At 38.0% G+C, this 25149-nt stretch overlaps 2 protein-coding genes and 1 non-coding gene across 3 annotated transcripts; 1 reads left to right on the forward strand and 2 right to left on the reverse strand.

Annotated features, from left to right (window-relative positions):
- Nucleotides 1-393: 393 nt before the first annotated feature.
- LOC139141119 (male-specific lethal 1-like 1) lies at nt 394-14900 on the reverse strand. Its single transcript, XM_070710708.1, has 8 exons — nt 14391-14900; nt 12885-13003; nt 7341-7582; nt 6448-6503; nt 5762-5945; nt 5337-5409; nt 1447-4805; nt 394-1373 (listed from the first exon to the last, which is right to left on the reverse strand). Exons 1-7 carry the CDS (start codon nt 14778-14780, stop codon nt 4715-4717), a joined length of 1155 nt encoding a protein of 384 aa, XP_070566809.1. The 5' UTR covers nt 14781-14900; the 3' UTR covers nt 394-1373; nt 1447-4714.
- A 449-nt stretch (nt 14901-15349) lies between these two features.
- Nucleotides 15350-15423, forward strand: Trnan-guu (transfer RNA asparagine (anticodon GUU)). The gene has a single exon. It is a non-coding gene; the product is annotated as a tRNA-Asn (tRNA).
- A 1004-nt stretch (nt 15424-16427) lies between these two features.
- On the reverse strand, nt 16428-24937 carry LOC139141120 (small ubiquitin-related modifier 1-B-like). Its single transcript, XM_070710709.1, has 5 exons — nt 24803-24937; nt 24585-24671; nt 22611-22688; nt 20550-20621; nt 16428-17491 (listed from the first exon to the last, which is right to left on the reverse strand). Exons 1-5 carry the CDS (start codon nt 24812-24814, stop codon nt 17420-17422), a joined length of 321 nt encoding a protein of 106 aa, XP_070566810.1. The 5' UTR covers nt 24815-24937; the 3' UTR covers nt 16428-17419.
- Between the last annotated feature and the right edge of the window lie 212 nt (nt 24938-25149).

A 25149-nucleotide genomic window follows, 5' to 3' on the forward strand; every position in this document is an offset into this window, starting at 1 on the left:
CACGTTGATGATAAAACTGGCTTATCTCTTGGAATAGGCCATATTTTCAAATATTAACCCTTTGAGTGCCAAAGTCGATTTTTTTCTGCCTTTATAAAATGTAACCAAGACAAATTTTTTCAGAGGTTTTCCAACTTTTGATTAAAAACTGTAGCAAATGAATGTAATGTCCATTGAGTCAAAAATTTTCAAAAAAAACTTACACAAATTCATAAAAAATTGGTATAATTTTACACAAAAATTTTGGCGGGAAAAATTACAGCACTCAGAGGGTTAACACATGTCAGTAACACTGGGTGATCACCATGTAAGCAACAGTAACTCAGTTGACTTCATAAAGCCAACATTATACAGGCCTACTAGTTCAACATTACAGACTTACACGAAGGCAACTTTTAATCCAAAGAAATTTTTATTCAACATTAAAGTCATAATTGTTGGTTGAACAATCTCTCTCATTTAAAATTTCTAGCTATACTGGAAAACTTGAAAGCTCTAAAAGCGTACATTAACAGAATTACCTGTGCCTGGTACAAAAAATTTCTAACCATATTATACAATACACTACGAGAAGCACAGGTTTTTTTTATAACCATAATACTGGAAATTTTTTTATCTACATTCATTTACAACAAATGTATGAAAAAAACCAACAGATTAACAGGAGATGACTTGAAACAGAAGATGAGAAACAATGATAGCAGAGTGAATCTTTGTAGCAAAAATAAAATCAAACCTTTTGATATTTTAGTTACGAATATACCTTTCCTGTTTATGACCCACTGAGCTGCTGACAGTCAATCTGTATTTTATAGTCCCGTTTGTCAGCAAGAGTGGAGATTAGTGGACCCAGACACTTTTCAGTATCTATCCCTAATAAACTAGAAGATCATCAGGGTACAGGAAGCAGCACATAGTTACATGCCCTGGAAAAGGCCCATTAAACTTGTATTCTTAGTTGTTTCCTCTTATCATCACTCATGCAAATGTATCTGGCTCACTTTTGTGCCCCTCCAGCTATACTAACGCCATTACATCCCTACCCTCCCCCATTAAAAATATGCATTCATGTCAGCCTGTTATGGACCAACTTAGCCCAAGCTTTTCAACCATTTTGAACTCTCAATGCACTAAAGGCTGATTGATCTTATCAGCCCATTGGCCCAATTCACCCAAGCATATGCCAAAGTTGCATCCAATGGGTTGTAGCTTTCACCCTTATCAGGGACCCATTTGTGCAAGCTTTCTTTGAAGCATGATTCCTGTGGTAGAATCAAATATTCAGCTTTCAACTCATCACAAACCACTAGGGTCATCTTTAAGCCCATCACCCCCTACAAGGCTATGCTTGCAGCCAATCACAACCCAAAAGCCTATACTTGCAGCCCATCACAAACCACTAGGGCCATACAAGGCTATGCTTGCAGCCAATCACAACCCAAAAGCCTATACTTGCAGCCCATCATGTCACAACACAAAAGGTCACACTTGCAGCCAATCACAACCCAAAAGCCTACTCTTTAAACCTATTGAAAAACCTTGCTGTCAGCTCCCACCTGTACCTGCCATCAAACTTGCATATCTCTGTGTCACAGCTGTTCTCTGACATAATAACATAACTATGTCTATGTAATTTATCGATCCACATGATTTTAAGTCAATAATGAAAACTTCTGTGTTTAATAAAATAAAATATCTGGAAAACAGAGGACCTTTACGAAGGTGTGAATCTGCTAGACAAAAAGAATCCTCATAAACTTTGGCACACTTAAGTGTGGTTACCAAAGTAGTGAAAGCACATAAATACCAACCACTTCAAAACAACTGATCAGACTGTTGAAAAAGAGAATGACTGACAGATAACACCTGTGAGGGCGCTGTTATGAACAAGTAATGTCCTGTAAATTTTACGTTTGAATCTTATTTCAGTGACACATGATAACAAGACTACGAAGTTCATAAAAGTGTTAGCTACAGAGAACATCTACTTGCCAGTTTTATGCGGACTTCAGCTGCCATACTTACACATTTCATTTCACAATTTCTACAATGCCCTTTGCTATTATCTGTGTTACCTCATCACCTCAGTCTGCAGCAGACGATTCGTGTATGATAATTAATGACGTTGAAAAATTAAAATTATACAATGACAGGTGAGCAGTGTTTTGCTGATGTTTGGGAACACAGTTGATGTGTTTGGAACACAGTAACAATTTTGCTGTGTACCCTATTTGGACTGCATCAATGCAACCTATGACATCATATTTAAATCCAAACGGTTCAAAGGGTTACAACCAGTATATGTGTGGTGTACCTATTACTGTGGACTATTTTATTTTCACTGGAATTTATTTTAGCTGAAAAAAGATTTTTAATGTTTCACTGTGATCTTATTTTCACTTCTTCTAGTGTGACTGCATGCAAGCTTCACTTGGATTTTCTTTCAGCGGAAAAAGGGTCCAGCAAAATAGTGAAAATAGATTCCAAGTGAAAATAAGTATATTCCACAGTATGCAGTTTATGGTTTCCAGCAAAGATGTCACATTTCTATTCCTTTTCAGTAAAGCTGTTATCCAGTCAATGTCCTTCTGGCAAACTACGTATCTAACTGAAAATGCCTTTTAAACCCGCTGTATACAGCCAATGAAATTTCAGTTAACCAAATGTCTAGCCGATAAGCTTTCAGAACACAAGCCATTTAGCCATTAAAAGTGATAATTTGTTTATCACGGCAAACTACGGCATGATGGTTCAGCAGATATCAAAAAAATCCTCAGAAGTGTTCGTGACCTCTCTAACCGACCTAGCCAATCAGAACTTCAGTTGAATCTTTTCAACATCTGTGAATGATCTCTGAAATTACTCCTCACATGAAAATACAGTGTGAACTTTTTTGATTACTTGACCTTTGAACAAACTTTTCAGAGTGAAAGAAAACCAAAATGCACACTTTGGACCTGAGAGAAGATTATGAAGAATGATGAAAAGCCTTTCAATGAAACACAACTCATGGGATTTGCAGCGCATTTTGAAGCAAATTTGAGTATCTGTTTTGCATTTCTTAACACCTGACACACAAATGAAACCAGACATGAATAAAAGTATAGTGATGTGATATGAACTGAAGTACACTGGAGCCTGTGAAATAACCTGAAACATGATAAGTCAAAAGGCAACTCAGTCAATTTAATACACAGTAACGATGACAGTAAAGTAATTATGATTCTTGTGAAACAGGAAAACACATTCTGGTACACTAAACAAACCCTTTTTCCTCAAAACAAAGACACACTGTGTTTATTAATCACACGTACTATGAGTATATTAACACTGTGTGCTGAATTTTGATGTGTGAAGAAAAGAGTCTACAGGCCAAGGGTGCAATGCAAAGCTCTTGTTCACCATCATAACATCAACTCACTCATCAAGAACTGAATAAAATTTTCACCTGACGGAGTTTCTTGGGGTTTCCATAGACAGGAAGGAAGTGTGGTTTTAGACACACACACTCTGATTGCATTGACAGGATGATTTTGTATGCAATCTGTGCAAAACCACAACTAGGTTGTGTACTTTCTGGCAAAATTCACCCATTGACACTGACAAAGACACAGAGACAGAAGATGAGAACGAGATTGCCAATGTCTCATAGATTTACGGGGATGAAAATTCAGTGGAATGTACATGGGTTGTTACCATGGCAATGACTGCCTTAAAACATACAGAAAGGTAGAGTTATCATGTCTGAATATGTGGGGTATAACATTTCAAGACTACTGCCACCAACAGAAGTCCACTAAACCATTATTTGCCAGCACACTCTGTGACTGAATGAATTTCAGTGTTGTCATGAAGGCAAACAACTTCATTCACCAATGATAGCAATCAGTTGCGAGGACAAAAATGTTAGATTTTCAATTGTTCGAGAGCTGAAGTCTCCCAGACATAAAATTTGCATTGTTGTTGGTAAAAAGTGTCTTGAAATCCACAGTAAAGTGTTGGATTGCAAGACTTACACTCTGTGGCTACTAGTAGATTACCACAGTATCAGCATGTCATAAGACGAGCCTTAATGTATTCATTTGAAATGAACTTCATTCAATCACCATGTCTACATGTCTACATTTCTATACATTTCAGTATCATCATTGTGAAGCATGGTAGGCAGAAATTTGATGGGTTGATAGTTTCTGTCCGGGCTTTTCCCACTGTGGGTTCTTTTGGCTTTGCCTCTGGAATAGATACATCCATTATAACATTCATGTGTTACCACACATATGTAGCATTTTTTGAAGCATCGTAAACCCACTGAAATAGCACTTATCAAACATACACACTTTTTGCAGCAGCTTTGACACCTAGCACGCCTGAGGAACAGCGGGCTGCCATCCTGCTAGTGGAAGATATTGGTACTTGTCTGACAGTGCCCCTCAGGGAGAATAAATACAAACATACCCCCTAAGTTAATGTTCAGTACACTTCAGCCTAGCATGGACCCAGCATTCTTCAGTCTTTCCTGATGAGCAACTTTGAAAGGAAAAAGCAGTCAAAAAGATATTTTTCATACAGTAATAAACACGAACATCTTGTCCATTTTTTCACGTGGACATTGATATCTGTATTCCACTAGTTTTCTCGCTGACATACACAGTTTACATAGGTTACCAAAAGCTTATATATTCATTTTCTGGATTGCTTTCAACATTATAACTTTCTACTTCTTGTTACCATATCTCCGTGACTGTCTTTGCTTATTGTCCTCCTTTTCTCTGGTTTTGACGTCAAACCAAGGCAACTCAAAATCTCTGGGGAAACAAACAGAGTATAACCCATAAATCTCTGGTACTTTTTAATTCTTTCAATGTGCTTAAAAACGAAAAAGACACAAGACTGAAAAAGAATTCTGTGTTTATGAAACAAAAACTGATTGTTATAAGGTAGTTATGAGTATAATAATTCTGCATGAAAAATGCTGTGCACACTGTTACTTTTCAGGAGTTATTTGTTTGGACAACTGGACAAACTTAAACACCATATGAGAGGACATTTTAGTCTGAAACTTCAATTGTTTGTCAGGTTATTCAGATATATCAGAAGTACTGATGGTTTCATTTAAGATGAGCCTACATAGATTAAAGCAGACTACAAGATATTCTATAACGACAACCAATTTCTGGAATTGGTAGTTGACTTGAGCTACCTCAAAAGGAGTTGGTATCAAGCTCTAAATTTTAGAAAATTTAAACATGTTAAGTTTTACATGCATCACTAGCTTCAAATAATAATTTTCACCACTAAGTCCTTGCTGATTGCTAATACTGGTAACAGTTACTTACATTTGCTGCATTGAAGGCAGTGGCTGGTTAAACACAGTTACCGGTAACATTTCATGTACTTCTACACTCTCAACTGGAATAAAATATCACAGACAATTGATTTGGTGGTGGTAGTAGACAGGCTTTCAAAGTAATCTTCTAGAAAGTATACAGCAGGTACTGGTAGTGAAAGCATAAACTGAATCATACAGAACTTACAACAGTAAACTCTCCCATCAAACAGAAAGAAAACAATTACCCCTCCTCCCCTTATGAAAATGGTATGATCCACAAGGAGGACCCCCAACAAGAGGCTCTTGAAACTGCTAAATTACAAGATAATACACATTCTCTTGGCATTTCAAACATCATTGCAGCTTGCAATTTACTCCCATCTATGTTCACTGAGAAATAAAAAATGGCCTTTACTGAGGGGCTATACATACCATCATAAGTATTTGGTCGGAAAGTTGTCAATAAGTCTGTCTGTTGGTCCTTCTTTAGTAGTTTTCTTTCAAGCATTTCATGTTGTCGTAATTCCCGAATCCTCTGTATGTCCCATCGCTTCCGCTTCCTCTCATCTATCTCATACTTTTGGTGTCGTTTCGTAAAGACTTCGTCGTCTAAGTCCTGTGAAGTTTAGACAGTACAAATATTTAAACAAAGCAGATGGCAAATCTAGCAAAAGTACAGATAATATAACTTTTATCTGTGCTAAAATATTGTTACCATACGATGATGAGAATTGAAAAACAATAGTGTTTTTTCTTGGACTAAATTTTCATAAATAGAACTCTTTTGGTAATTTCTTTACAAAAGGTACATGTACATTTGGAGCATTGCAAAAACATGTAAAAGCAACAATTATTTTTTTTGACTACTACAGCACTCAAAAACATTGAAACGACAATACATACATGTAGCCATAATAAATGCACAATTTAGAGGCAATGAATACACTTCCATGGATAAACTCTTATCCGTTTGTTTGAAATGATGAAAAGTTATGATCACCAGAACCTGATCTCAACATCATACCATTCAGGATGTATCCATAATTTATACAATAAAACCAAAATAAGTATTTTATTGAATTTCTTCAAATATGTTTTGAACTGGATGCTGCACATACCTCAGTTCCCTCACTGGAACTCACACTTGTTACAATGTTCAGTCTCCACTCAGGTACTGCAAACAAAGAAAACTGACATTTGTGATTTGGAAAGACATTGCAAAAACATTATTACTCTGCCCTAAACTTATTTTCCGTCTGTCCTTCAGTGTGTGGAGTCCTTTGCTTAGGGTAAAATGTGCATCTTGACAGATAATCAGTCTCTAAAGTTTACGATACTTTTCTGGTCTACCACCACTTGTGGTAATTCATTTTAAAGCTCTTGGAGTAAGAAAAATTTTCAGAGTTTTAGTTTTTCAAAAGTCAATAATTCTATTTTTCCCCTCAGAGTTGACACTGGGAAAGCCGCTATTTTAAATATCAAATATGGGTAAATATTAGGCAATCAGTTCCTCTAGTACCAAACTTTGTACGGTGACCCCTGATTTTTATTGACTTGGTAAGAGAATGGCTGAAAGTTCCATTGGAAAAAAGTTTGAGCAACAGTTCAAGTCTTTCACTTTTGAGGTGCATAATATTTTAAAATCAATGTTAGGGGCAAGAACATTTTCATCCCTGATGTACTCATGGAGGTCAAACTTTACTGTATCATGTCAACATGATCAGGTTTTATCACAATTTGATATCTGATGGGGCTACGTTTCAGATTATTCATTTCTATGAAAATGAAATGGCAATGGTTTATATGAAAAAAATTAACAGTACCAGAAGGGGGGAATCTTTAATGCACCCAATGAACATAAGATAGATGCAAAGACAGAAACTGAAAATGAGACAGAAGACAAGAATAAGAAGCCAAATAAAAAACAATCTCAGGAAGTGATTATAACTCTACTTTGAAATGAAGAATTTAGGAGCTTTTTGATTATTGATTTGAAACACAGCTTGCTTACATAACACTGGTTCCTCACAGCAGGCGACATCAGATAATACAGGAGGCACTCTGTTCTGGCTGACGTAATGAACATTAGTTCGGAATAACTTCTCCTCTTTCTCCTTTCCTTTTTCTTTGTCTTTTTGTAGCAAACTGATTTGTTTTTCTGATTTTGTACTGGACTTTGCTGAATTGGAAAGTTTTTGTGAAGTTGTATGAAATCTTTTACTGCCCAGTGTTGTGCTCTCTTCTGCAGCTCTCCTGTGAAAAAGAGATGAAAATACCATTTATTATTTTTCATTTTGAGATATATACTCTGTGTTAGCGCTGGGTTTCGAAAGCTGTTAGCCACTGTGGCGAATAGTTTCAAATTTTATTAGCCACAGACAAATTTTATTAGCCACACATTTTTACGAAAACAAAGCTTTCTATAATGCTATAATCTCCAATGTCGGTTGCATGCACAAGAATAAACTATCAACACATCAACCTTGTATCCAGTTGTCTTCATTTTAACACTGAAAATTGCTTGATTCTGGACCGCGATGCAAATCGACAGCAGCACGCAACATTGAGACCACGATTAAAATGAACTGCAACACGGAAGGTTGGGACCGCGATGCAAATCAACAGCATGACAGCAACACTGAACGTTCGGACTGCGATTAAAATAGCAGTTTGGTTACACGTTATTGCGTTACATCAGTACACGTAGCGTCTTTGTCACGTCATACAAGACGTCTCGTAAATGTGGCACAGACGTTCGGAACGTCATCAAACGACACTTCTACATGTAGTCTTAATTACGTGTAGTAATTTTTAGATTTTCTTGGTGATTTGCGGGAATTTAGACAGGAAATCTCGTTAAGTACTAGTATGAGTATCATTGTAAATTAGCAAACATCTTTGATATCAGAAAATTCCGTAGAGTTCACCTGAACAAGACGTACGTGCTATGATTTCCTGACATAAATGAAATGTTGTCTAATTCAACTTTCTACCTGAAGCTGTCACAAAGATTTCCGTAAACCACATAAATAACTGTATTAGGCCTACAGAAAATCGGTAAATGCGAAGATACAACGAGCTTGAATAGTCCTCACGTAGAGAAATTAATTGTTTCTTAAAACTTAGACGAATTTCGTATGTTTCTGAAAAAATAATACGGCAAAATCAACCAAAAAAATCACAACTGATCATGGATACGCGTACGCCACTGTGTGCCTTCAGACGTACACGTAATTAGATTGTAACCTCTCTAATGAACAACAACACGGAACGTCGTGACCGCGATGCAAATCGACTACAACACGGAATGCGCGCTGGGATGGCGATTTTTATGAACATCAATACGGGACCAAGAGGACCGCGATGCAAATCGACAACCATTAAAATAAGACCTCGATTAAAATGCGCAACACGGAACGTCCAGACCACGATGCAAATAAATTTCAACACCGAACGTTGTGACCACGATTAAAATGCGTATGTCTGCTGTAGCAAAAGTTTCAATTCTCGCGAGTGTTCGCTTTGCTTGCTGTACACTAGACAAAATGACGTCAAATTTATCGCGAGACTAGGGCTCGATTGCGTCTGCCTGCATTTTCAATTCTCGCGATAGTCATTATGTGCATGCTGTACACTATACAAATTGACGTCAAATCTCTCGCGAGACTTGGCTCGATTGCAATTGCGTACGTACGTCGAGAGATCAATACGGAAGTAGATATATTTTTTTTCGCGAATCGCCGAAAGAGAAGCGCAGATCAACAAAAGACTTAAAAACCCCACGTTTTTGCTTATTTTGCGGAATTTTTTCAACAAAAATCACTTTCGCCAATGTGGCGAATTAGGATCGATTTTTCTTCGCCACTGCTGATTTCCATTCGCATTTGCGAACGTGGCGAATGGGCAGCGCGAACACAGATACTCAAAAATTTAACTGATAAGATTCTTATCCTAAATTGCTTCTCCAAATCTGTATCAAGACACACAGTTTTAATGACCATTCTTTCAAAGTTTTATAATGGCATAGAGGGACAGAAAGCTGATCATAACAGCGCCCTCATGAGGTCAAAATGAAAAGACATCCATAGAACATCTGAAATTACGTGGCTCCTTCAACACAAAAGAAATTACGTATTTACAGTTATGACGTTTCCTAAGGATGATGGACATATCTGCAATCAAACTTTGATTTAAGGTAGCTTTCCACCTTTGCGACGACCTATTTTCAAACGTGAATTTTGCCATCAAGATGTGTACTTTTACCCAAGTATTATATATCACCTGAAAGCTATTTCTATGAATATTTTTGTTTTATCAAGAAAATTAGTGTGCGATGAATTTTTTTGAAGATCTTAGTGAAAGTGTAAAGAAAATGGGTGGTCTCACGTAAAAAAGTTTAAGTCTGAGCGGAGAGAGGCTATTGTTTAGGTGTTAACGGGCAATTGGTCTTCAGAATACTGGCTACAAAACCGTGTCTCAGATTTTTGAAAAAGGCCTTAGTTTTTTTCACATCATTGAGTCAAAGTTTATCCACCGATTAGTCTTACAATGCCGCCTAATTAAGCAGCAATAACTCGACTTTAAAAATCTTCATAAAGAAACTGAGACACGGTTTTGGAGACGTCACCTACTTGACAAACGTCTGTGAAAATCTGGTGAACTTCCGTTCACGCGTTCTCGAGTTAAACTCTTTTGAACGTGCTGCAATGTGACAAAATGCCGAACTGAGAAAAAGGCGATTTAGTAAATTGGTTCGGTTTTTTCCTTTTGAATGGCAATAAACAATGTACTCAACCGACAAAACACTAAAACCAGATAGTGAAATCAAAGTGTTCAACTTCAACAGTATATTCACTCATTGAAATCAGTGTCAACGGTCGAAATGAGGCTAAAAAGGGTGAATTTTGGGAGCGTTGTTCTCTTTTTAGAGCGCAATCTACACAGTAGCTGATGAGTAAATAAAGTTGGGGAGTGCCAGGGAAGGGATTATGCATAATCTGTAGACTGATTAGTTGTAAGGTTTAAATAGAGTATTAACTGTTCGACCTAACTGTCGGAACTGCTACGGCATCTCGATGCCGTCTACACGAGCGCTTGGACTAATTACCTCCATGACAAGCGTACACTACAGTGTAAGTTTATGGCAGCATTCGATTCGACCTCGGAAACGACTCACGGCTGCGGAATGAAAGCGAGCCCGATGGGTGATATAGGGAAAACAATATTGGCTGACAACAAAAATATCTGCGTTTGTATGTGGATGTACATTTGCGGTGTCTGTGATCATGGAGATAAAAAAGACATCTCCATGCTGTGATTCATTACGGTTAGAGTAACCGAGGATTCAGTGAGCAGCCATTTTTAGATCTTCACACGCCTTGAAAACCGATTAACACTAATCAAACTACGAGCATTTCTGAGACAATAGTTCGTCCTCACTCTGTACAGCATTTCTGTGGCTGAAGACCGTTTCTGGAGTCATTTATGCTAAAATGAACCAATCGCCTGTCGGCAGCATAAAAGTCAAAGGAGAGAAGTTGAGAAAACATGAACATAGAGAAAAGTACGTCATTTCATCAAGCGCAAGTTGCATGCGATAGACCGCTCGTCAAGTGTCATACGTCACAGATAGATAACTCTCTGCTGTTGTTCGTATCCAACATGAGTACCATCGATTCCAGGCGAATATGATATCAGACCCGTCTTCATTACATGTAAATCTCAGGATTGGGATGGTGTTTTGCACTGTATTCAAGTAGTTAGCCCGTAAGCGTCTCATTCAATGGTTTACCGACCAATGATGATATGTTGATGAAAACTCAGGGCGATTACGTTATTACGTTGTGACGGTCAAATTCATATTGAAATTTGTCTTCGGTCCTGCAGCATTTTGGCTACTGCCATGATAACTGATAACAATGTTGTCGTGTCCATTCCAATAAAATCATTTGATTCACATTCGTCCGGTGTACGATGAACATTTGTTAGTCGACGTATGTTTTTACCTTGTCAAGGTCGGTTTCTCATTTAGTGGTAGGGTGGTTGCATTGTACGATTATTGGGTAATAACGCGGACGAAATGGGACAAGGAAAAACGAGACCGCGGGATTGACACGACCTCGACGTTATCAGTTCACTGCCATTGTGCCAAAACGTCTGCAAACCAAAGCAGCTATTGTTTTGTGGCGTGCGATTTCTGCATCGCTAGGTATTTTGCCTTGGGAAAATTTCCTGTCGCTGTCTTGAAGCCCATGCAATTTGTTTCCACCTTGTACTTTCTAATCCCAAGTAGTTCCAGTGCCGCGATTTCTGATATTTCATTTTTATTCATCAATTGTTCAACTCACTTAGTATTCTTATCGAACGGACAATGTCGGGTTTCTAGACCTTTTGCACAATGTCGTTTCGGCCGCACAATTTCTGACCCCAAACTAGACGTTTAGGCAACGCGACCAAAGACGTTTCGGCACTACCTAGTTAGGGAACTCGTGCCAAATGTTACAAATCAAAACACTGAGAAGTATAATGTCAGCATTCATATGCTTTAAAGTTTGTGAGAACATGGTGAAAAACCGTGAGAAAAGAGTTTCATATCATTTTCAATAACAATAGCCGCCGACACTGTCAAAGTTTGAAAAGCGGCGCCTAAACGGCACTGTAAAAGTCATACTGGTCAGAACGCAAAGGTCACGCTAATGAATATGACTAGTCTGTCAGTTACTAATAAGTTTGAAGGGAAAAAATAAATCGTAACGGGGGTGTCGAAATGTCTTGGGGCCAAAAGAAGCCGAAACTTCGGCCGAAAGAGGCCGAATGTTGCTTGAATGTTGAAGTGTGAAGGGTGTCTGTTGCGGTATTCAAGTGTTCCCGCTGTCACTAAGGCCGCCAGTGGAACGTACCATTTATGTATACTGGACAGCCTCTCCAAAGATGTTTAACATTACGAAACTTATCCACCACTCCTGGTGCTTTTACAAAAGCACAAAATGTCCCAGATAAAACATTTAGTGCGTGGGCCATTTGTGTAATCTGAAATTGTACCGTCAACAATGTCATAAGTCTGACCTTGTCCGATTGTGTCGATAAATTGTGATCTTTGGGAGCGGCCACCCCTATGAGAAAAATGGTAAGACCCACCTTTCGACGCCTAATTGCCAGGTACACACTATGGTCTTGACCCACGCAGTGAACGGTAGGTGCTAATGGGATTTTCACAGCGTATGTTGTGTAAGTGCATGTGAATACTGTGACGCTGCTTGCTTAGCGTAATCCCCTTGTCAATCAAGACTTAACGGTAGTCTCAAACGCCAAAATGTACACCTGTGCCTCTCGTACATTTTTATTCCAAAATTTCAACCAAAAACAGGAACTTCACGACCAAGATATTCTACACACAAGGAAGATCAATATTATAGGAATACTTTTCAGGGATAAAGAAAAATCGTGTTTTGACTCAAAATACCAAAACAAAGGCGGAAAGCTACCTTTGATTTAAGGAATGAATATAACTCATGAAAAAATAGGTTGTAAATGGGAATGACAAAGTAAAAATTACCTTTTATTTGTTTGTAAAGTTGTGCTTTTTGTCTGAGGTGCTTCTGTTTCCTGAGATTTGTGTCCACTTTTTTGTGCAAGGCTCATCCGCCTTTCCATCCGTTCTAGGCGACATTTCAGCTGAAATGAAAATGGAAAATAAGGGAACAAAAAACACTACCACTGAAAGGATATTAATTTAGAAGATTAATTTTTTTTTTATTCTAACAGAAATTCGTCAAGACAATTTTTTTTAAACAATCCTGCAGTGAGATGCAACATGGATGAAATAAATTAAAGACTATAATAATAATTGTAAAATGCAAGGTTTTAGTGTCAATTCATAGGACACAGGAAACTATAATATTTGTTTGCCGAGAATAAAATTATTTGTATAGCAGCCTTTGTTTTTACATGTAATCATCCTCTGATATAAATATTTCTTTCAAAAGAAACATGTGTTTTTAAAGTATAGTGCTGAAACTAAAACAAATTTCATGAAATGTAACTGGTAATTCAGCTCCAGTGCTTAATGTAAGAACTCCCTAGGTCAGTAAATATTAATGCTAAAAGATTGTCAAGTACACAAATTTTTATTTGAGCAAATGACAGCTCAGCTGTACTTTTTTTCTCTGTTTGTACTGTACAATAATATTAATAGAGACCACATTTCACGAAAACTGTTCATGATGTGTCATAACACATACATACCCACAATAGTTATTTCATAGGAAATAAATTATATGAAAATAACTCTTTTCAAAACGGGGCAAATTTGTTAAGTAACAACATTTTCCGGTTAGTTTGGCCCATTTGTTTGAAAATGAGGCTCAAATATGACAGCAACATTTCAGTGCCCTCACTATTGACCTCTTTATCCGTTTCGCGGTAACATGGAATTATGGGTATTCTAGGCCATTAATACACACACTAGTACAGTCGCACCACCAACAACACATTCCGAACAAATTACATAATAGATATTTCAATTACTGTACTGTCATAACACTTTCAATCAGGGTTTTGGTTATAATCAGTTACTAGTGGCAAGGATCTGAATGTTAGAGAGGGAACGAATATATATTTACAGTCAATGTACCGCATTGCTGTGACAGTGTAAAGTAGTAGTAGCAGTGACGCGGAACTTGTAACACCGGAAGTACTACGTTCACATACCGGAAGCGAAACCTTGTGTGCAGACGTAAATACTTGCGCTGAAAATATACACCCGGCGGTATATAAATTTTCATGGCAATTTTCATTGTATGTCATGCATCAAGTCTAACCAATATATTGTCAAACTGAATTAATTGTTGACATGTTATATATGGGATGGGATTCGAGCGTTTGGCAATCGACCGGTGAGCCCTTTTTGGGAAGGTCAAACCGAACAATTAACTAATTACTATGCAAGCGTCTTCCTTGCTCCTTGACAAGGGTAAAAAAACAGTTGACACAACCATTTCAAAAATATTTCCAAAATTTGGAGACAACAATTAAATAGAAGACGTTTAAAGTGATTGTTTACCGTATCCCTTTCCGATCGCAACGTCTTCGCCTCGCGATCTTTAGCCAGTAATTGGCGTTGTTGTTCTTGGATTACGTCTAAATGAAGAAGAAGCAGTTCTTTCAAATGCTTTACTTGGGATTCAAGCCGCGTCCTGTCCTCTTCATCCTGCAAGTCACGATCGCTGAGCGACCTAGATACGATGCTAGGCGTGCAACGGTCCTTCGAGTTCGAAACGTCCTGTGCAAACGATTTGTTCGTAGTGTTATTGTCACCGTGATTTGAATGGTGGTTACTGACGTTCGAGGGCATCTCGCCAAAAACAGCGGAATTTCTTGACATATTCTTGCGGTGTAACAATGGTCGGCCTTCGATCTTCATACGCTGTGGTCCGATGATTTCCGATTTCATGTTTCCCGGGGCACTGAAGCAAAAAAGGACCAATTTAACATAGGGAATATTTTACCGAATCAATACCTAAAACAAGAACTCGCCATTGTTGAATACTGAGACATACAGACATGTGATGTCGGGGCCGCGTTAGGTCATGAATATTAAAATTTGCCTCGATCGTATGCTTAAGTGTCTTTAACATTTTATTAACCTTCAAACCACTACCAATACGTATTTTTTTATCACAGTTGTATACTTAACATTCTGACTAATATTTTTTGACATTTAAATGTTAATAAGTAGCACGATATGAGAAAACATAACAACTTGTTAATTATTCATCCTCGATCGAAGCAAGCGTGGAGGTACAGATCGAAGTCATGTCTTTTCCGTGGGCTAATGCTCGTCATACTCGGTGGTGCCTGTAGACAACCACTACAACAGGGGTGCTGCACTTGTACTAGCAGCTTCATCTTTCTATCGTTTTTGTGCTGAATTAATTCTTACCGACAAAGAACATTTATTCGTAACGCTATTTCGCAATAACGGCCATTATATTCTTTTATAACACAATATTGTACAACAACGTCTCTGTGGCGCAATCGGTTAGCGCGTTCGGCTGTTAACCGAAAGGTTGGTGGTTCGAGCCCACCCAGGGACGCCATATATTTTTTAGTTGTTCTAACAACATTGAGCAAAATTATGCCTCTTATCTCCACTGAAATTTTCTTTTTATCGATTTTATTAAACGCGCGTCCTATCTATTAAATATACTCGGCCGAAAAAGCTTCGGATAAAGTGCTGCTACAAGTGGAGTAAGAACTTCCCACTCTTTGCTTTGTACTCCAACAACTACTAGTATCTACACCACGAGAATGGAAACACCCACATGCACGGACTAGGAATATATAGTCTAAGAACTATGATATTAATACCGTACCGTATATATATATATAGATAGATAGATATAGATATATATATACTTTTCTTCACGAAGGTTTACAACCACCGCTTGTTATGAACTGCGGCATAGTATTTAAATACACAACTTTGATTGACTACAGCAAAGCCCGAGATTTGAACACAAGTTTTCTATGGCAGTTGGTCAGATAGAGTATGACAACTAGCAGCTATAAAAACAAGCTGGGGTGGAAATGTCGCCATCTCAACGTCTGATTTTAATCTGACTTGGTAGATAACAATTTCCAGAGTAGTTTGTAGGTGAAGAGATTCTTGCTCTTAAGTTTCCTGTAACTGTTTAAGTGATATAAAGTGGCATAGTGGCACAGAAAGATGACACCAGTGTCTATAATAAGAGATGAAAAACCAATAAATAGGAATGCTTGTGAAAGTGACACCACCCATACTCCACTCAGTGAAATTAAGTTTTTTCTTTCTCCAGTGGTTTAATTTCAATACGTATTGCTTTGCTGATGTAATCTTGCACACATAAACATCAGATTCCTTCAAGATACAAATATGATCACAACTCCATACGAAGTTTGTAGTAATTAAAGAGACAACAATTTTACATAAAAACAGACTGCACTTTTTTATATTTAATTACATGAACACAGCATGATTTTCATTCATTTCAAGCCATGTCAATCACCGATAAAACATTTATGATCATTTTGAAAACCACAACAGAATAAAGACGAACCATGGGGTAAAAAGGTGCATACTTTATTTCATAATCACAGCTCCCCAAAAATGGAATTTTGAAGAAGATTCACTATAGAACAAATGTCTCTATTGGCATATGAAAATATGCAAACTGACTGAACAGTACAACAGTTTTAACAAAGAAAAAATTTGCTTACTGGTACTTTTTAGGATAGATTAAACGCAGACTTGAATTTAAGTAACATTTCATAATTTGAATGTAAAGATACATCTATCTTGCTTGATATAATTGTCATCGTACATGAAAGATGATAAGACATAAAATCTATTTTTCGGATATTGTAACAATCAATGTGTCCATGTTCTATGAATGAGCAAAGTGTATGAAAAAGAGACAAAAAACGGAATCACAAAATTTTACATTTGATACAAAGACTGAGTGAGGGGCCAAAAAAATGCTTTTTTTAAAAAATGTGATTAAAGATAGAACTTCTGACATGATGAGCCAATCCAGATTCTGTTTACAATCACGACCGAATATAGACTCAAAAAAGTTCTCCTTTTCCAGATAGTTGCGTGTTCTTCCTAGGTCAAATTAACTCTTCCACCCCATTTCCCAACAATATATCGGTCCACATACCCTACTGAATAAATGGGGATGTGCCATATCTGGTGGGTGAAAGGGCTACACTAATGTATTTTTTGTTTTCTACATACAAAGCTACAAATGGTAAAGACCAAGGAAAAGGAAAGTAAGGAGACCAAGTCATTGCCACAGTCCCTGTAAATATGGCAGTATCATAGTTGCCTGTCACGTATGTATTCCCTGTACGCTACACCTTTTTACAGAGGTATGGGCAAAAACCTTGCAGCATCTTGGTGAAGTCAACAAACAAAGAAATGAATCTGCTAACATCTTGATAAAGGGTACACAAGAAGTTTACTATATTGACCTAAAAAGAACACTGACTGGACAATGGTAAATTTTCCGATGCCTTTGAGAAAATATTGAGTTGTTTCGATCATGCTACTCAAATATCCCACTGAAAACCTCCCGTTTGTTCTTGATAAACTTCTATCACATCATCATCTTCCATTTCCAGCTGAAACAAGAAAAAGACAGCAAACATGAATATTTTACACTTGCTTCCAGCTACAAAACTTTTTGGGGCTTTATTGTGTGTGTGACACAAGTCTAATTCACAAACATAAAATCGGACAAGGACATGTGAAGGGTTAAAATAGTCCTCTGTAATTAGGATATAAAGTTGGTCCTTGCCAACCCTTGGTTAATTGCAGTCCACTAACGGACCTGGACCAGAGTAACACATCCAAACAGATGATTGCAAAGCTAGCTGAATTTTTTGTTGGACTTACTCCCTCTAAAACCCTGACTTAAATTCACCTAACTAAGGTCTGATGTAGGATTATGTGTCCGACCTGGACCACATTAGTATTAGTCCAATACAGATCTGACATGGCATAAGAGTTACACCTGGACTATATTCATCTGACTAAGGTCTGACATAGTGTATGTGTCAGCCCTTGAATAAGTCTGACTCAGGTCTGACATAGTGTATGTGTCAGACCTGGACTAAATTAGTCTGACTAAGGTCTGACATAGTGTATGTGTCAGCCCTTGAATTAGTCTGACTAAGGTCTGACATAGTGTATGTGTCAGACCTGGACTAAATTAGTCTGACTAAGGTCTGACATAGTGTATGTGTCAGACCTGGACTATATTCATCTGACTAAGGTCTGACATAGTGTATGTGTCAGACCTGGACTATATTCATCTGACTAAGGTCTGACATAGTGTATGTGTCACACCTGGACTAAATTAGTCTGACTAAGGTCTGACATAGTGTATGTGTCAGACCACGACTAAATTCATCTGACTAAGGTCTGACATAGTGTATGTGTCAGCCCTTGAATTAGTCGGACTCAGGTCTGACATAGTGTATGTGTAAGACCTGGACTATATTCATCTGACTAAGGTCTGACATAGTGTATGTGTTAGACCTGGACTATATTCATCTGACTAAGGTCTGACATAGTGTATGTGTCACACCTGGACTAAATTAGTCTGACTAAGGTCTGACATAGTGTATGTGTCAGACCACGACTAAATTCATCTGACTAAGGTCTGACATAGTGTATGTGTCAGCCCTTGAATTAGTCTGACTCAGGTCTGACATAGTGTATGTGTAAGACCTGGACTATATTCATCTGACTAAGGTCTGACATAGTGTATGTGTTAGACCTGGACTATATTCATCTGACTAAGGTCTGACATAGTGTATGTGTCACACCTGGACTAAATTAGTCTGACTAAGGTCTGACATAGTGTATGTGTCAGACCACGACTAAATTCATCTGACTAAGGTCTGACATAGTGTATGTGTCACACCTGGACTAAATTAGTCTGACTAAGGTCTGACATAGTGTATGTGTCAGACCACGACTAAATTCATCTGACTAAGGTCTGACACAGTGTATGTGTCAGCCCTTGAATTAGTCTGACTCAGGTCTGACATAGTGTATGTGTAAGACCTGGACTATATTCATCTGACTAAGGTCTGACATAGTGTATGTGTTAGACCTGGACTATATTCATCTGACTAAGGTCTGACATAGTGTATGTGTCAGACCTGGACTATATTCATCTGACTAAGGTCTGACATAGTGTATGTGTAAGACCTGGACTATATTCATCTGACTAAGGTCTGACATAGTGTATGTGTAAGACCTGGACTATATTCATCTGACTAAGGTCTGACATAGCGTATGTGTCAGACCTGGACTAAATTCATCTGACTAAGGTCTGACATAGTGTATGTGTTAGACCTGGACTATATTCATCTGACTAAGGTCTGACATAGTGTATGTGTCAGCCCTTGAATTAGTCTGACTCAGGTCTGACATAGTGTATGTGTAAGACCTGGACTAGGGTTTGCAGGTAGTGCCAGTAAACAGTTGTTCAATAGAACTTATTTGTCAGTGTCATTTTCTATTTGTTTCTTGGACCTGGTAATTTACTTCCTGAGAATGATACTGATTATTGGACCTGTTTTTTGACATTGACGTGAATGAATTGCACATTAAGTTGGGAAAAAAGCTGAAATTACATGCATTTTGGTTGACCCTTACATGACTGTAGATTGACAACGACCTATTTCATTGCAGATGTAAGCTCAGACTCAAAAACACAGAAATGGAATGGAAATGTAGAGGACAGCAAATGTTACATTGATATCCCTTGAAAGTACAGTAGAAATGTTTCCATAGTGCTAAACATCTCTTGCCATGTTTTGAACTTTTAGGTGTGTTATGTTTTAAAGGTTTCCACCTTTTTAACACTAACTGCACTCAAAGGTCGCTATGGACTCCTACTACTGATGTAAACACTGTATCCAAGGTATGTTGGCAATTGATGACAGTTAAAACTGATTTGTCATAATGTACATCGTAAAATTTAAATTTCGCAGCTATGTTGACATGATGAACCTATATACAGTGCATCCAATACATTGTTTGTAAACAAGAAAGTCTCACATGTGCAGTTCCAACGGCCTCTTCCCTTTAACAACATGGTTTTGGCCAAACCATGTGGTGAGAGGGTTGAGCAAACCTAGTGACAACAGGGATCAACATACCTGTTTGAGAAAATCTAGCAACAACAGGGATCAATATACCTGTTTGAGAAAATCTTGCAACAACAGGGATCAACATACCTGTTTGAGAAAATCTAGCAACAACAGGGATCAACATACCTGTTTGAGAAAATCTAGCAACAACAGGGTCAACATACCTGTTTGAGAAAATCTAGCAACAACAGGGATCAACATACCTGTTTGAGAAAATCTAGCAACAACAGGGATCAACATACCTGTTTGAGAAAATCTAGCAACAACAGGGATCAACATACCTGTTTGAGAAAATCTAGCAACAACAGGGATCAACATACCTGTTTGAGAAAATCTAGCAACAACAGGGATCAACATACCTGTTTGAGAAAATCTAGCAACAACAGGGATCAACATACCTGTTTGAGAAAATCTAGCAACAACAGGGTCAACATACCTGTTTGAGAAAATCTAGCAACAACAGGGATCAACATACCTGTTTGAGAAAATCTAGCAACAACAGGGATCAACATACCTGTTTCGGTGTCTGGTCATCATTTATTCTCTGTCCATCAAATAAGAATCTGAGTGAGTTCATGGGAACACCCTGAAGAACACAATGAAACATCATTTAAGGCTCTTGAAAACAAAATATAGTCAGATCAGACACGGTATAATACTTCTTGATTTGTCTATGGCTGATCTATTTTGAGGACAGCCATCAAAGAGACAGCCTTCTAACAATATTCCAGTAACAAGCAGAGAAGTAGAAAATTTTGGTCACAGGTGGCAAAAAGAAAATCATATGTGTTTACAAGAAGTATGTGTGCACATAAAGTATGTGCAAAATGTCTTGATTTTTGACTGAAACTTAAAGCGCAGTGGTCGTCGCGCTGCGCGTGCGTGATTTTTTTGTTGATAAACATAAATTTTTGTAAACATAAGTCTTCTCAACTTCAATAGGAGTGAGATGGGAGCAGTCCCCCACTTTGTTAACGCCTTTGTAAGACTCAACATCATGCAATAGTAAAATATTAAGATCGGAAACGAACTTCAGTAGTGTATTTCTATCTATAAACTCGTGTAGAGCTACGAACATTGGGACACTACACTCAGCACATTATGTCGCTGAGTTTACTGCACGCAGACACAGTGAACAAAAAGGTTTGATCACGCGCGATCACGTTGGTTGTACACAATGCTATGTACAGTACAGTGAAAATACAGAACTAAAATGATCAACATTGCCTATATATGTAGACCAGCAACAAGCACAATGCCTAACACAAAAATTACACTCAAGACCATGATCGGGAAGCCAGAGCAGGACACGAGAGATGTTGTTGGGAGACGGTCACCGCGTTGACGGACACGGATATAGAGAATCCGGTCCCACAACGTACCGGCCCGCGACGACTTGGCCCACAACCAACTGTTGATCACCATGTCTTACTTACTTCTAGTATTACGTGGTAAGAATAGTAAAATGACAGGAAACAATAGACAAAACGAGCGGGTTTTTGCGACATTTGGCAGGAAAATTGCACGGCTACACCGTGCATAGACGTATCGAGAGATCCTGTGCCCCGGTCCTGTGCACGGTCATGGCAGTGATCCAACCGCTAGCTGGTGTAGGCCTACCGGTGATGGGCAAACTTCGTTGTTGTACCTCCTGATTGCCGGGTAGGTCTGAATCCTCTTTCAAGTGAGATAACCCCCACATAACAAGAAGACCTATGAAAGGTCCTTCGCTTGACTTGATACCTGTACTCGGAATTCTCGTTTGCACCCCCAAACGGGGTAAACTTTGTAGTTGAGTTGGATTCTCCACAGCCGAGTGAAGCGCGCCATATACCCGGTTTGACACGGACGTTCATACAGACCACGGAACGGAACAGATGCAGAGATGCTTCTTGCTGCAGCGGGCATTGCTCTGCGAGCTGTAGATTTCTGTAGTTTGGGTTGTTGTCTTTGTAGTCCTGTCGGGCCTCTTGAAATGAAAGCTCTCGTCCTTGCTAGCGATGTCGAAAACTAGAGCCCGGTCGTTGATAGTCTGTTGGCGTATACATGCGTACATGCGTACGTCTAGCTCTATGGCTCGAGTGATAACAGTAGCCGAGCCCCATTCAACTGATTCAAGAAAATCATGAGCAAATGTGATCTCAATCCAGCGTGCAATTATTGTTCAATATTCAGTAGATATTTAACTTAGATTAATTGACCTTTTATCGCGTGTTACATTTGGTTAGTTGGTATACTTGTGACAGATCAGCCGCCATTTTAACAAGCGGCAATATCGCAAACATTACAATCAACCCGTAACATGTGCGGCGTTTTTGGATTTGTTTACAACAGAGGGGGACCCCCTCAGGAGGATGCGCAGCGCGACGACCACTGCGCTTTAATTGTCACAGCCGGCAAATTTTAGCTGACAGCTGGTTGTTTTTTGCCGGCTGCCGGCTATTTTCTATATCTCTGAACAAGACCATATTTGTACAGGATCATAATGCATTGTGACAAAGGAGCTTGTTTGCTCATCAAACTTTACAGAGTTTTGCAAAAGTCTGGTTCTTGTGTTTCTATCAAGTATACTCACCAATCTTTGGCAGTAAGACTCTTTCAATTTCCTCATCTGTGTTGACATTTTCACTTTAAAATGGATTTCTGTACTGTCCTGTGTGATATACAAGTTGAATGAATGAATGAATGAATAAATGAATGAATTTAGGCAAAAACTACAAATACCCCAATCAATACAGGACATGCATGTTGCTAAAAAACAGCAAATCAATGTAGGGCATGCCTGTGGCTAAAAAATAATGTTCAGTATAACTGATACATTGTATTCTTTAACATGTCTCCAAATCCAAACAATTCTGTTTGGAGATTTCTACTCTTACAAAGTTGAATTTTGTAGTGCATGTGTCTATGCTTGTGAAATCTTCACAAATCTTGTGATCTCATGGTGAGAACAACTAAATACTTTTATTGACACTATTTTGCTAATATTGTTGGTCGTCGGACTGAAGATAAAGGAATAGAACATGCAGAAATTTTGAAGGAAATTAACTGGGATAGAACTACCTTGAAGAAAACTATTTTCCATGACAAAAACAAGTCCACTTTCCAAAAGCATTTCCTAATTTGACCCTCAATGTTAAAGCCTTTGTTAACATGCAATATATAAGACATGTGCAGCCTCACTGGTTTCAAACAATTTAAGCTGAAGGTGATGTAAGAAATTGTGGGTTATAAAAAAACATTAAATATCTCACAGGAAGACTGGTATAAAAGAAAGGTATACACTGATGAACATTCACAGATTTAATAAAGGAATTCTATGTTTTTCAATCACAAGGGTTGAGTTTGTTCAAGGCAGAAAGAACTTTAAGAAGTATCGTCTTTCATATTTTGAAATGAAGTCTAGAGTATAAATTTGCCTACAAATCTGATAAAGACATAGGCCTTCACTGTTATTATATGAAAACAGAGTACAGTTATGCTCTACTGACAAGTTTTATCAAACACAACAAGCTTCTACAAATTAATGTGACAACAGTAAGTATGCCCCAGAGTTCATACACAAATGAATTTGTTTTTTGTTAGAAAGCTGTTGTTCGAAAAGTTAGCATCAGTCCACTCCAATCTGGTTTCCCAATGAATTTGTGTAAAAGACAGAACTTGAAAAATCCTGTACTTTGGATTGTAACTCTACATATTACACACTGCACAACATGCCTGAACTTCAGTGGGAGTCATGCATGACACCATGTTGATTTTGAGCTACTTTGTTCTTACATATGAACAAAAAATTCACTAAAACTATTTTGGCTGTGAATGCATGCCTCTAAATCTTTCTTGAGCATACTGAGAATTTTGTTAACTTGTCAAACCATTTTTATGTACATGACCTGGCCCTTCCTTGTACCCAACCCCATAGTAACAGCATAACATTCTACCAATGGTAGTACCATTGCCCAATTCAATGAGCGCAGATGATTCTACAGATTATTTTTGGAAAAAAGGGAAAAAATTAACCCTGTAAAAGGCTGCTAGATCCTATAGCAAGAACAAATTATTTGAATTACGTTTGTCTTTGACTTATATTTTCTATCATCCTGTTTCACTTTGTCAAGTAACTATTAATGACGTATTTCTTTTGTTGACCGTCAGAGTTATTTTCTGTGAGGTACTGCTATAGGTGTGATTTTCTACGTTCCTGTCTTCGAGTATCGTTATTTCATCAGGTATCACTTCGAAAATTAGAAAAGTCAGTATATTTGGAAGTTTCCTGAAAATCCACTGTATAGTCTGAAATTTGTTAAAACCCTGTTTCCTGGAACAAGACCCGGGCATTGATTATGCAAATAACCATTTAATTATGTATTGTTGCCCCAGACATAAGTCACACGTGCGCCAGGCGACTTTCAACTCCAGCTTCATACATAATTCTTCAGCCACTCTTGTTTGGTATTTGACCGCAACCCTCTCTTTGACTTGCATCAGCCACTTAAATGAAGCCAGATTCTTACTCATATGTCAAAGTAATATTTATAGTGTCTCCTTTTACCTGACCCATGACTTTTAGTTTGATGTATTCACTCGGCGCTCCACTAGAGCTACCGCCTCCACCGTTGCTGCCTTCGGGCTTCTGTTCCTGCAAATAAAAGTTGAGCGAATTTTAAAACCATGGACAGAGTACCAAAGTCTGTTGCGAGCTAAATTTTTGCCTACAAAGTCATATTAAAAGAGGGGTAATGTCGTTTGTTATTTGATTTTTCCGTTTACCTGATCAGACATGTTGTTCTGTGTTGCACACTGCGTACTGCGTCCAGCAAGATGGCGGCAAAACACCGGAAGTGATCAAGTAACAAAGGAACTGCGGCGTCTCTAGTGAGGGCGCGCTTTTCAAGCAACATTCAAGGTTCGTGTGTATACCTGCCTTGCAAGGATTGAGAAGTAAGTAACGTAAAGTAAGCCTTTATTGAAATCGTATCCCAGTTGGGATCTTGATCATAAAGTACAATAAAGTTTTTATAAAATCAACAACGAAAGAGTATATATATATATATATATATATATATATATATATATATATATATATATATATATATATATATATATATATATATATA

This window comes from Ptychodera flava, chromosome 9 (genome assembly GCF_041260155.1).
Source record: "Ptychodera flava strain L36383 chromosome 9, AS_Pfla_20210202, whole genome shotgun sequence".
Lineage (NCBI taxonomy): Eukaryota > Metazoa > Hemichordata > Enteropneusta > Ptychoderidae > Ptychodera > Ptychodera flava.

Bases quoted from the DNA above. Each gene is read 5' to 3' on its own strand.
- LOC139141120 (XM_070710709.1), bottom strand. The intron at 22,689-24,584 runs GTAAAAGGAGAC...TATATCACACAG, and splicing joins AACTAAAAGTCATGGGTCAG to GACAGTACAGAAATCCATTT. The intron at 20,622-22,610 runs GTGAGTATACTT...TGTGTTCTTCAG, and splicing joins AGTCTTACTGCCAAAGATTG to GGTGTTCCCATGAACTCACT.
- LOC139141119 (XM_070710708.1), bottom strand. From the start codon at position 14,780: ATGAAATCGGAAATCATCGGACCACAGCGTATGAAGATCGAAGGCCGA. The intron at 5,410-5,761 runs GTATGTATAGCC...ATTTTATTCCAG, and splicing joins CCGACCAAATACTTATGATG to TTGAGAGTGTAGAAGTACAT. The intron at 4,806-5,336 runs GTAAGTAACTGT...TTGTTTCCCCAG, and splicing joins CTGCCTTCAATGCAGCAAAT to AGATTTTGAGTTGCCTTGGT.